Source organism: Schistocerca cancellata, chromosome 1 (assembly GCF_023864275.1).
Source record: "Schistocerca cancellata isolate TAMUIC-IGC-003103 chromosome 1, iqSchCanc2.1, whole genome shotgun sequence".
Taxonomy (NCBI): Eukaryota; Metazoa; Arthropoda; class Insecta; order Orthoptera; family Acrididae; genus Schistocerca; species Schistocerca cancellata.
Genome location: NC_064626.1, coordinates 985,642,010 through 985,655,949, shown reverse-complemented (window position 1 = coordinate 985,655,949; position 13,940 = coordinate 985,642,010). Strand labels below are relative to the sequence as shown.

The window sequence follows — 13,940 nt, the reverse complement described above, 5'->3', positions numbered from 1 at the left end:
TTTTAGTCACCTCTTACGACAGGCAGGAATACCTCGAGCCTATTGTAATCCCCAGGCCTGCAGGGGGGTTAAAGTGGATGGATAGGAAGAACAAACCTGTAATGTTTGGATACAATATTAATAGTGTTCTGCTTGACACAGTCAACTCTTTAAAATATCTGGGCTTAAGACTGAAAAGCAATATAAAATGGAATGAGCATATGAGAATTGTGATATGGAAGGCAAAGGGTCGACTTCACTTTATAGGGAGAATTTTAGGAAAGTGTGTTTCACATGCATAGGAGACCACATATAGGACACCTATAGGCAACCTATTCTTGGTTACTGCTAGAGTGTTTGTGATCTTTACCAGGTTGGATTGAAAGAAGACATCAAAGAAATTCAGAGGTAGGCTGCTAGATTTGTCACTGGTAGGTTTGAACAACATATAAGTGTCATGGAGATGCTTTGGGAACTCAATTAGGAATCCCTGGAGGGAAGATGACGTTCTTTTTGAGGGACACTATTGAGAAAATTTAGAGAACCAACATTTGAAGCTGACCGCTGAATTATTCTAGTGCTGCCAACATACATTGTGCATAAGGACTGCGAAGATAGGATATGAGAAATTGGAGCTCATATGGAGGCATATGAACAGTCATTTTTTCCCTCGCTCTATTTGGAGTGGAACAGGGCAGGGAATGACTAGTAGTGGTACATTGTACCCTCCGCCACATACCATACGGTGGCTTGTGGAGTATCTATGTAGAAGTAGATGTAGGTGTGGATGTAGATGTAGTAGTAGATATTTCAAAGTGAAATTTTTCATGTTTTTATAATCAAGGAACTTCGATATCTGAAAAATATAAGAGATACATGTTTGTATTTAGGTTGCATGGTTAGGTTTATTTAGAAATGAAGAGTAATCCCTCTGTACAGCTTCCATATTTGGGTCCAACTGCCAGAAGATTAATAAACTAAAAAGTGTTACAGGAGATTCACAGGTGACAGATTGAACTGTAACATAGCCCAAAGTCTAGATTGTCGTGGAAAGTGACAGCTTTGCTATGAGTTGGAAAAACCATGGAATGTGAATACTAAATCTTAAATGTTATGAAATAATGAGAATTCTAGGTTACGTTGAAAGATGACAGTTTAGTTGTAAGTTAGTGAAGCCAACAAATTTGATTTCACGAGAATAAATATATTCTTGTTATTATGCACATTTTAGACACATTGGCTTTTGAAAAGTGGTTTATGTCCACTATTCTGATTACATCATGCACCAATGCTGATGAGCAGTTTCGGCAGCTTCAGTATTTCTCATGAGACAGCTAGAGAGAAATAATGAGTAAGGAGCTGTTGGAGAAAGGAGGTGCGGTAATATTGGGGTTAAGAGGATTAAGGGTTCTCATTTATTTGAGTAACAATAATAATAAAAGGCAATTTATGGATGTGCTTGACAGACCATAACGAGACATCACCCGAAGTCAACTGGTGGGTTGCAAACCTCACCACAGAGTCCGGAAGCAAAGTTGGCCCTACCGTATTTACTCGAATCTAAGCCGCACTTTTTTTTTCGGTTTTTGTAATCCAAAAAACTGCCTGCGGCTTAGAATCGAGTGCAAAGCAAGCGGAAATTCTTAAAAATGTCGGTGGGTGCTGCCACAGCTTAGTTCTGCCGTCGAATATATGTAGCGCTACACAGGCATGCTTTGTAGGCACAAAGATAAATACTGGTGCCAAAACCTCTGCGTCAGTAAATAAATTTAAAAAAAAAAAAGGTGGAAGACAAGCTTTTTCTCTCCGCGCCGAGTTTCGACCACTGCATTTTCATACATTATCCAACGAAGTAAATACAAATTTCGTATTGTTCATCTTCGAATGTAGCAGCATTTCAATGTACTACGAAAACCCGACTGGCAAGAATGTTTAGGATGTTTGTCAATATGGCCAACTCTACGTTCTGAATTTTTTCCTATCTGTGAGAAGAGATGGTTGCTAATAGGAACTTTTATAAATTGTGAATCACATGCAGTATTCTCGTCACCATAAGAATAATACGAATATAAACATTTTGCCATGTAGTGTTTCGTGTTTGCTGCTATCTCATTTAAATCCTGTCTGCGGAATAAACCACAAAACTAGAGTGAGACAACAGCAAACGCGGAAGAATATACATATCATGTCGTGTTTATATTCGTATTATTCTTATGTTAAACAGTGATACAGTGAGAAATGAAGCAAGGCAATTGACTAGATTTTTAAATCTAAGATGACTCTAATTTCTGTGGAGAATGTAATGTACTAAAGAGGCGCCTGCAAAGATTTTCAAACGGAGAAAAATTTTTGCTAAACCCTCGTTCAGAACATCTTCTATCATACGCAGTCTATTATTTGGTTCTTGTTGATCATTATCAAAAAAATTGGTTCAAATGGCTCTGAGCACTATGGGACTTAACATCTGAGGTCATCAGTCCCCTAGAACTTAGAACTACTTAATCCTAACTAACCTAAGGACACCACACACATCCATGCCCGAGGCAGGATTCTAACCTGCGACCGTAGCAGTTGCGCGGTTCCGGACTGAAGCGCCTAGAACCGCTCAGCCACTGTGGCCGGCATCATTATCAAAGAAAGCAGCAGTGTAAGTAACAACAAGTAGCAGTCTCTTGCCATTGTTTCGCTAATGAGACGATTCCTCTCTCTCTCTCTCTTTTTTTTTATTTGTAAGCGGCGGTAGCGCGCACAGCAAGCCATGCCGCGATCGGCGACAGGCCGTAAACACGCAGTATCAGAGTACGACAAACAATGCATGACACAGTACAGTAATGCATATTCAGCATAGAGTGACGTAAACACCTATAACAAAGAAAACTGCGCTTATCAGATCAAAGAAAAATAAGCAATCAATTCAAACCAGATGAAGCACGTGAAAAAGGAAGGGTACCCGTATAAATACGGACGGAGCGCCTGACGCATAGCAATGGCTACCTGGTAAAGCTTACCTGCTAAGCTTACGGCTCGAACCAAACTACTGTAGCTGTATCGTCATTCATTCGACCTAAATTGTCTCATATTACAGTGGACCAACTTTGTTTCGATTTGGAGATGCAGCCTAAAACTTTTCTCTCCCCTTGAATTTCGAGTCTCAAATTTCAGGTGCGGCTTAGATTCGGGAAATTTTTTTCCCTTGATTTCGAGTCTCATTTTTCAGGTGCGGCTTAGATTCGAGTGCGGCTTAGACTCGAGTAAATACGGTAAATGCTTCTGTTCCCAGCTCAATACCAGCATGGTGAATAGTGTTGACATTTCCCTCTATTATATTCATATCAGTAATTTTGAGATATAATTTTCAATCTGAAGCATACACTAGGCATCAATAATCCATTAGGGATCACATGTAAGGCTTGTAGAATTATATCAAATATGCTCCATCTGCCCCATGTGAAAGTTGCTGAGTTACTGTAACATTCTGAGTGCTTTGAGGAATTTTGATCTGATGTGTCTTAGGGTTGGTAAACACATAAATCATCCATCAAAAATTATTCCCAAATATGTTAATTTTTGAAACTCTGAGAGGCACACTTCATCTGTAGTACAGGTGGGCTGAAAGCAATATGAGTATGGTAAAGTAAAAACAACCCCCCCTCCCCATCCCCACATACATACAGTTTTCCCTAATGATATTTGAAAGTACAGTGTTTGGTACATTGTTCCGAACTATTCATCATCAAATTAAGCTAATCTCACTACCCAACTTCAAATTGTGTGAACACTACTCCAGATCAAATGATGGACATGGTGGGGTTGCCATCTTCATCAAACAACACATTGAATGTAGCCCACTTCCTACCCTAAAGGAAATAGGAGCAGATAAGATCTTTGAATGTGCAGCCATAAAGCTTACAGATCTAAATCTAATTGTAGCTACAATCTACCGTCCCCCCTCCAGTAGTATTAATGATTTTCTGTTACAAATGGACTTGTTTCTATCCAAAATAAGTCAGTGGAAACAGGAGGTGATTGTATGTGGTGACTTTAATATAGACTTTCTCACCCACAACAGAAACAGGGAAACATCGATTAACATTGCAAAAACTTATAATCTGCATGGCCTTGTAAACGAGCCCACTAGAATAACACCCACATCCAAGACAGCTCTAGATCAAATTTTTGCAAATAGAAATAAACTTAACCCAACTCTAGAAGTATACAATGCAGGATTCAGTGACCATCAAGCTGTCATTCTAAAGGTCGATGTTAGCAAAGATACCTCAAACCCAGTCCCACCTAAAACTTTACAAAGGTTTTTCACCCAAGAGAACTTGAACAAGCTAAATGCCCTCTTTAGTAAAGAAAAGTGGACAGAGATGTACACAGTCAAAGATGTCAACACGAAATTCAACATATTTCTTGACAAAATGATCCACCACTTTGAAGAGGCCTTTCCGCAAAAACCAGTAAGAATAAATAATAATAGAAACAAGAGTTGGATTACACCAGCTATAAAAATCTCTTGCAAACATAAAAGAATACTCCACGTGTTATGTAAATAAAGTAGTGACTCCCCCCAACTAACAGAATACTATAAAAACTACACATGTATCCTAAGAAGAGTGATAAGACAAGCAAAAAGGATGCAGAATGATGAGTACATTGACAAATCCAGCAATAAAGTAAAAGCAATGTGGAATATCATAAAAAGGGAAAGAGGGGAAATGAAAGCTTCACATACGAACATAGAAATCAAACTCCAAAATGAATCTATATCTAATCCCGAAGTAGTGGTGAACTCATTCAACAATTTCTTTACAAGCATAGCTGAAAAACTTGTCCAAAATAATCCTAACACAAATTACCAGCCAGCAAACCAAAAATATCACACATGTGCAGAGTCAATTTTCATTACCAAAGTCACTGAAAATGATGTTTCAAAAGCCCTCAGAGAGTTAAAAAATTCATATTCAGCTGGAATTGATGGTATCCCAGCAGCTGTAATCAAAAATTGTGAACACACAATTGCTGAACCATTAACTCACCTCTGTGACTGTTCTTTCCAGGCAGGTATCTTCCCTGAAGCTCTGAAACTTTCTAAAGTAATTCCTGTCTTCAAAAAAGGTGATGATAAAGATATGAATAACTACAGGCCTATCTCAATCTCATCCTGCTTTTCTAAAGTTTTTGAAAAAATAATGTCCAAAAAAATGATGGACTTCATTGAAAAAAAAAAAAAGATTTACTAAGTTTAGCTCAACATGGGTTCAGAAGCAACAAATCTACAGAAACTGCAGTATATGATTGCATAAATACGCTTTTAGAACTGTTAGATAGAAAACAACCCACAACAGGCATATTTCTGGATCTGTCAAAGGCTTTTGACACTGTTGACCACAAAATATTACTGGAAAAATTAGAACACTACGGTATCAGAGGAATTGCAAACAACTGGATTGCTACATTCCTAAACAATCGGATGCAGAGAGTCAGCATGAAATATACTAATAGACAAAGCAACTCAATAACCGAAATACTATCAAGTAATAAAACTGTAAAGCAAGGTGTTCCACAGGGCTCAGTATTGGGACCCCTACTTTTCCTCCTGTATATTAATGACTTGGGCCTGAATGTTGATGCACACAAAACAATAATTTTTGCTGATGACACAATTGTACTCCTCAAAGAGGAGAATACAGAGGCGGTGCAAAAAGCTGTGAATGTGGCTACTGATCAACTCAGCAACTGGGCAAAAATCAACAGATTAACTATCAACACCAAAAAGACAGCTTCCATGAACTTCCACACAACACAAAATGCAAATTCCTCTGAGCCATCTGTCACTATAAATTACCAGTCAATAGATACCGACACTGTTTTCAAATTCCTAGGTCTGTGGGTTCAAGATAACCTGAAATGGAATACACATACAGGAAAGGTAAATGCCAGGATTTGTACTGGCTGTTATGCATTGAGTGTACTGAAAACATGTGCTAGCCAGACAACATTAACCAGTACATACTATGCTTATATACAAGCCCACATAAAATATGGTGTAATATTCTGGGGAAATGCTCCAACTGCTCTGAGCACATTCAGAATCCAGAAGAGAGCATTGAGGATTATTAATGGGAGCAAACCCAGAGACTCCTACAAACCCATCTTCAGAAAGTTAGAAATCCTTACACTGCCTTGCCTCTACATTCTTGAGACTCTAAAATTCTTCAGAAAACATATAGTGCCAACTGACCCCAGAGTCGTAAAAAATAATGAAATACATGAACACAACACCAGGAAAAACGCAAACCTGCATGTTATATGTACAAACACTCAACTGTGTAAAAAGGGAGTTTTCCACATGGGCCTCCAACTGTTCAACAATCTTCCCACTAGTATTAAGTCCATCGAAGACAACATAAAATTTAGCAAAGCCGTGAAGTCATATTTGTTGTGTCACTGTTTTTACTCTGTAAATGAATACTTAGATCAGTAATCTTGCTGTTTGTGCTAAATTGAAAACATTGAGCAATATAATACATTAGAATACTATAGGCTTACATTAATACATGTTAACAATGTTAAATGACATTTTCCGACATCTGCAACACTCTGTGTACCATCAGATCACATGGAATAAATAAATAAATAAAACAATATTTGGAAATGCAGCCGGGTGCTATCTTCAACAACCTCTGAAATTTTGACACATCCACAGCCCACAGGTGCAATGAGAGAATACTGTGCATGGAAATTTAGAACTTCAATATGTGGGGCATATCCAGAAAGATAACACACACTGTAAACAACTAGTGCCTCCACACAACTGAAGGTGATCAATGTTAGATGTTATCTAGCGTGGATATTAATCACCAGCACATGAGTAAGAAGCATTAATTCCAACCCCACTTATTTGACTAGCAAGAGAGAGCAGGGTTCCTAGCAAAATTTAAGCAAAAATCCCCATCTCTTTTTATAAAGTCACTTGCTAATTTAGTTTCAACTGCTTCTGTAATAATACTGTTCTTATAGATGAAACTGCACACCTAAATCTCTGTGTTGTTACTTTCTACAGGATTTCATATGATTCTTACAGAATATGACAACACAAATTCTCCAACTTAACAGGCCTGCGCAGACTCAGAGAATACAATGGAAAATATAATAAAAAGAAAGCAAGCCTTTAAATTTTATGTCAGAAAATCTAATATTATATGCAGCATTCAAGTTAAAAACACACTGAATCTTTTAATTTAACATCAGTTGGGAAGTACATGTGGTATGTTTACTGGCTTCACAGTATTAAAGATGGGTGATTCGCTTTGGAATCAATTCAAAGAGTCAGATCCTTTTAAGAAGTGGGCTGTCAGTGACTTGGAAAAAAAGGAGCAGTAGCTCATCTGATCCAAAATGTCTCTCTGTTGACAATAGTGAGCAGGACAAAGAGTCTGTGGCAGACAATGATTCCATGTCACATGGTGAAGGAGACATTTCCCAAGCTGCAAAAACATGTGCTATAGACAATGTGCATGCACGGTTTTCCATTCTTACTAATGTGCACAATTTTTCTCAGCCATGAAAAGAATAAAAAATGAAGAAAGGAAAGTTTTCCAGAAGACTGCATTAATGGAGGAAACACTTTGTCGCATTATACAAGGGTAAATGACAATTCTTTACAACATACCACAGTAGCATACAGGAAGCTGATAAGAACCATTTGATGTAGGACACCTGTTTTCTATCAAGTCATGAAACAACCTCAAATTGGCAACAACTACAAAAGCTACAAGGCATATCGTGCAAGATTTCAGTATTCTCTCACATTCTTTGCATGAACTATTAGTCCTACCAAGTAAATAAATAACCTTTTCTGTATGAAATGTAATGGAGTTTAATTTTATACCAAAATACATTTTTGCTAGAGGCCACATTTTTTGAGTTATTCAAGACAAGCGTACAAAAGTGACCTCCAAACATACTCCAGTACCTATACTCAACCCCATCAGCTGGAATTTCTAGTACGTTTTTCATAGCACTCCTTCCTAACACTGTACAAAAATGTGCGGCTACACATTGTTTCCCATATTTGACTTTACTAGTCTTCACCGACATTTCCTGCTTTAGTTCTGAGGGTTCTATAGATGGTTCTCTTAATGTAATTAAAATTTTTTTAGTCTTTTTTATGTAAGTTACAGTCATGAATGAGATAGTATTTCCTAAGATACTGAATGAGTTTACTCTTTCTATTTTCTGATTCCTTATTACTACAATGCTGGTAACTGGCTCCTGGTCCCTGAAAATCATAACTTCTGTTTTCTTTGAAGATACAGAGTACACATCTTAGGTGTTGCGTATAAAATATGAATAGCTGTTTGGAACGTATTCTTAGCTGTAAAGAAGTCCTGACCTGAAATGTGCAGCAATTGTTGAACTAGACAAATATTTTTTGAGGCATATTTCTCTAGAAAAAGTAATCCGTTAAACTAGTGGGAAACCAGAAAATTGTTATAGCCAACACTATACCAATTGGTTCTAAAATATTATGCATTCCAGCTACATCAGTGCCCTGTACATGTATCTTTTCAAAAGCAAGACACCTATACACCAAGAAAAGAAACTAAGTCACTTTGAGCAAAATAGGTCAAATTTCATTTATAAATCATCATACTGACTAATTTTGTCTTCTTTGGCAATAATATTGTCATATTTATCTAAACGATTCAATGTAGATGCTTAATTACAATTAGGTTATGATTCTTATATTTGTATTTTGTCTTCAAATTTTGCATGGAAACATAACAAGAATCATTCATGCTTTTAAAACTGTTCCACTTGATAAAATTTTCTCGGGCTTCCAGTTGCATGCAGTGGTTTAAAATCCATGAGCTTTTGGCTGAATTCTCTTTGGCCGTTGTCAAGTGGTGATGTCAAATGATTGCTGCTGCTGTTCTTCGACAGCCACACTGTCTTCAGTGACATCACTGGTGCTCGTTCCAGCGACATATATGGTAATGTTTTCATGGCGTGCTTGCCACACCTGCTTCAACTTTCTGATGGCCTGGTTCCAACCTCTGCTTAACTGCAGGCCACAGTCTTTATTGAGGGTGTTGTCAGAAATTTTTAACTTGTTCCCTTCTTTTATACCACTGTCCCAAAAACTAGTAGACTGCATAATAACAGATGTCTCAGCAAATGCAATACAGTGTCTATTCTCTAAAGCATGTTCCGCCATGTTGATTTCTCAGGATACCACAGGTGAAAACATCTCTTGTGTTCCACACGGTGCTGTTCAATAGTATGTATAGTCTGTCTGATATAGAACTGTCCACACCCACACAGTATTCTATATACTCATGGCATTCTGAGTCCCACATAGTCTTTCATAGGCCGCATTAGCTGTCAAATTTTAGTCGGTGCTCTAAAAACTGTATTGACTTTATGCTTCTTTAGAAGCTGGCTAATCTTTCCTGTTATTGAGCCACAGAACAGCAAGAATGCAAGCTTCTTCAAGCCCTCATCTGAGATCTTTTGCTTGTGTTTTGTTCAGCAAGATGGCCTGCAAAATCTGGCTGTTGTTGTAGCCATTTTCTTTGAAGACTTTCCGCAAGAGGCTCAGTTCCTCCAGAAGGCTTCCAGCATCTGAAACAGTTTCTGCTCGATACAACAATGTCCTCAGAACAGAACTTTTCTGTGAAGGATGGTGACAGCTGCTAGCATGCAGATACCTGTCTGTGTGGGTGGGTTTCTGATAAAGACTGTGGCTGAGACACCCATTTTCTTTCCGACAGACAAGAACATCTAGAAAAGGCTAAGCACCATCTGTCTACTTCCATCATGAATCTGATGTTATCATTGATGCTGTTGATGTGGTTGAAAAATTCTCCCAGCTTTTCATGCCCATGAGGCCACACAACGAAGGTGTCATCGATGTAATGATAAAAACAACCAGGTTTTGCAGGAGCTGTGTCCAGGGTGGTGTTCTCAAAGTACTACATGAAGAGGTTGGCTATAATTGGAGCTAATGGGCTTCCCATCGCAATGCCGTCTATCTGGTTAAAATAATCTCCATCACACAAAAAATACAAAGATGTCAGAGTGTGCTTAAATAAATCCACTACAGTGTCTTCAAACAACTGAGAGAGCAAATCTAAAGAGTCTTTGCTGGGAACCTGCATGAACAATGACACTGCACCACCCTATCTCCTTCTCTGAGGTGGGGTTGCATCTCAGACAGATTGTATGTACTATTGAACAGTGTTGTGTGGAATACAAAACCTATGGTATCCTGAAAAATCAGCAGTGGCGGAACACGCTTTACAAAACAGACACCGTGCTGCATTTGCTGAGACATCTGTTATTACATGAACTACCAGTTTTTGGGACAGTGTTATAAAAGAGGTGATTGAGTTAAAAATTTCTGACAACCCCGTCAATAAAGATGGCGGCCTGCAGCTAAGCACAGCTTGGAACCCAGCCATCGGAAGTTGAAGCAAGTGCAGCAACCGCACGATGAAAACATTACCATATATGGCACTGGAGTGAGCACCAGTGATGTCACTGATGACAGTGCAGCTATATAAGGACAGCAGCAACAACCATTTGACAGTCACCAATTGACAATGGCTGAGGAGAGCTCGGCTGAAAGCTCGTGGAATTTAAACCACTGGTTTTGGTTGGAAGCTTGATAAAATTTTATCATTATATATCGCCATGAAACTATGCATTCGTATATTACTGTCCCACTTGATAAGAAGCAATTAGGAATTTTTTGTAATATTTTAAATATTTAAAGCAGATGAAATATAGAACTTATAAATCTCGGAACTACTAGGGACCTAACATAAACTTATTACTTCTCTATCTATGTTCTTTCAAAATAGGACCAAATCCGATAAAAATGCTGCTATAGTAACCTGAATTAAAAAAGATGAAGCGCCTTTCTTTCATTTACTTTTGTGAGTGAATGGTGACTTGTGAGTCACAAAAAGCAGCTAATTCATTCCAGAGAGTGAGCAGTTCTTATCCAATCTCTGAAAAGAATGGTTTTACCCATCTCTACAGAGTGTACAAAATTTACTATGATTACTGTAGTCAGTCACATTCTGTCAATGTGAGATTTAACGAGGATTTGCAGCCACTAAGTGCTGGCACTTTTGCCAGCCTATTTAGCCAAGAGTGGGCACATTGTAGGCCACATTGGAGACAGCATGTGCCTTCTCCATAAATACACAAGGGGTATGCTCTTAGTTTATGAGACAAACTAGAAATTTACAAGTGTAAGAAGAAATGAAGGAAGACTAGGGTTTAATCTCTCATCAACAATGAAGTCATTAGAGACAAAGCACAAGCTCTGGCCAAGGAGGGATTTGGGGGGGGGGGGGGGGGGCAATCAGCTGTGTCCTTTCAAAGTAACCAACCTGACATTCCCCTTAACCCCTTAACTGATTTAGGAAAATCACTAAAATGGAAATCTGGGTAGTTATGCAGGAATTTGAACTGCTGTTCTCCCCAATATGACTCTAGTGTCTCACCACCACTGCATCACCTTACTTGGAACAAGAGGAAGAAGAAGTAACAAAGAGTACTTATGAACAGGATGACAGTGTGGCTAATGCCATCTTTGTTATGTATGACAATTTATTATAGAAACTGATTATTATTCATTCTTCTGGTGCTAAATAAAGTGTTCAGTGTTTGGTATTTCTTTGTGACAGTGAGTTGGGCAGCGCTCTCCAATGCCAGAATTAGTGTGTGCATTTGCTCAGTGTTCTATCACATACAGAAATGGCTTTCTGTGTGCTTTCTTTGTATTTTACATCTATCTTCAGATATCACCACATGAACACTTCATGTAGTGTAGTAAATGTCACTTTTAGGCTGTTTTCCTAAACTGGATTTTATACTGATTAAGTATTTTTACTAAACTAAACCTTTTTCAAGATCTACTCTATTACACTGCACACCAAACCTGCACCCGGACAGAAATGTCTGGAAGTCTTTGGTGCTAACTACTTCAAACAACTGAAGGACTGAAGGATGCTATAGCTTAATTGAAGCATAATGGGCATAGTGAGCATCAATCATCTGAGCTTGGAATTACAGCTAATCTCTCTTGAGGAGTAAGGGAGAAAAATTCATGAGATATGGAAAGATAGCAGAAGTAACTTGGAGGAGACAAGAATCCTGGATCAAACGAGGGGACTAGGTATAAGTCAGAAATACATAAGAAACAGTACAATTTAAAAGTTAAGTTAAAACACACAGTACACATATTGCTGTAGGGGAATACAGTGACTGTCTTGTAAACAACATTGATTCATTTCATTTTTTCAGCCACACATCACAAAGTTTGTGAAAAATACAATAAAACAGTATCAGTTGAGATTCACATTCCACTATGACATGCCATGAACTACAGGAAGCTAATTTGTGAAGAGTAAATCAACATAGCTGTAATCTTAAATGTAAAGTAATACGTAATAGACCTTTACCTTTGTTTGGACTTCAACATCGTATGCTGCTTTTTTGAGCTCAAAATCTCTCTGTGCTTTTGCAATTTCTGTATCATTCAGAAATCTGTAATACATATTAGATTAAATATATTGGATTTCTTTTGTCATACAATAATACATTATTTCCAGAAACATTTACAACAATTGCTTAAAAAACTAACCTGGCAGCCATACGTTCTTCTTCAGCAATAGCTTCTTTAATTTGGGCATCTCTCCTTGCTTCAGCTTCACCAATGCGAGCATCCCTCTTAACTTCAGCTGTCCTGGCCATACCCAAGCTTTTCAGATACCCCTACCAAAAATAAAATGAACTACAGAATATTAAAAATAACTACAAGCCACATAAACAACTACAATGTCCATGGTGCATCAAACGACAATGAGACACTTAGTGGACCAAAAGAAGAGTGTCTACTAACCAAATGCTGAAATTGGGACAATCAAGTAAGGCCGACAGACAAATTAAGAACAAAATTTTGGCTTTGAACACCAGGAGAACGAGAATGAATGAAAATATGAGTCTGTAAGAGAGTAAGAGAGAGAGAGAGAGAGAGAGAGAGAGAGAGAGAGAGATATGTTGATGAGAAAGGGAAGTCATATAGTTCTGTAGATCAAAAGAGATTTATAAATAGCACCTGACTGAGTGAAGAGATCAAAGAGGAGATTTATGAACTGAAAAATTCAGTAAATAATTTAGGAATAACCACTTAAAAAATAATGAAGGCATTGAGTCATCCATAGGCACTGGAACAAGACTGTAAACCTGCTACCTTTCAGACAAATCCCTTTTTGAGCAAGAGTACTCTCTCTCTCTCTCTCTCTCTCTCTCTCTCTCTCTCTCTCTCTCTCTCTCACACACACACACACACACACACACACACACACACACACACTCACCCCCCCCCCCTTTCCCCCTGTGCAGTTAGAATGTGTAACCTGAATACACAGTGTAGTTGTACAGCTGGTGTGTGTGTGTGTGTTGCCTTGAAAATGGATTCATCCAAAAACTATCAAGTTCTCAGTGTTTCTTATGTGCCTATCAAAAACTCAACACCTCTATTATTTACTCCTAAATTATTTACATTATACCAGAACTTTTCATCACCATACTTTTACACTGAAAGGCTAGAGGAGCAATTGGATGAACTGTGTGTATGAAACCTCTGAACAGAACTGATAATAACAGAATTGGAGAATAATGGTGGCAATTATAGCGACAATGATTACCAAAGTACAGAAGGCAGCTAAAATAATAGAAGAATTTATATGTTCAGTAAACTAGATAAAAAGGCAGCAGTGTCATATCTGTAAAAGGAACTCAAGACATTTGTATCTGAAGAGGAGCATGTAAAAGAGCTATGGCTCAGGTTTAGGAGATTTATGGACAATACACTTAATACTTAGTAGAACAGTATGATGGGAGGAACCCACCAAGGTGTATAGTCAACTGTATAG

General features: G+C 38.0%; 1 protein-coding gene across 1 annotated transcript in view; it reads right to left on the bottom strand.

Moving 5' to 3' along the window:
• LOC126088487 (flotillin-1) overlaps positions 1-13,940 on the bottom strand; it is a 176,294-nt gene that overhangs the window by 47,827 nt on the left and 114,527 nt on the right. The window contains exons 6-7 of the mRNA XM_049906630.1: positions 12,647-12,777; positions 12,465-12,549 (exon numbers count right to left, since the gene is read on the bottom strand). Coding sequence (XP_049762587.1) covers positions 12,465-12,549; positions 12,647-12,777 — 216 coding nt within the window. The remainder of the gene's footprint in view (positions 1-12,464; positions 12,550-12,646; positions 12,778-13,940) is intronic.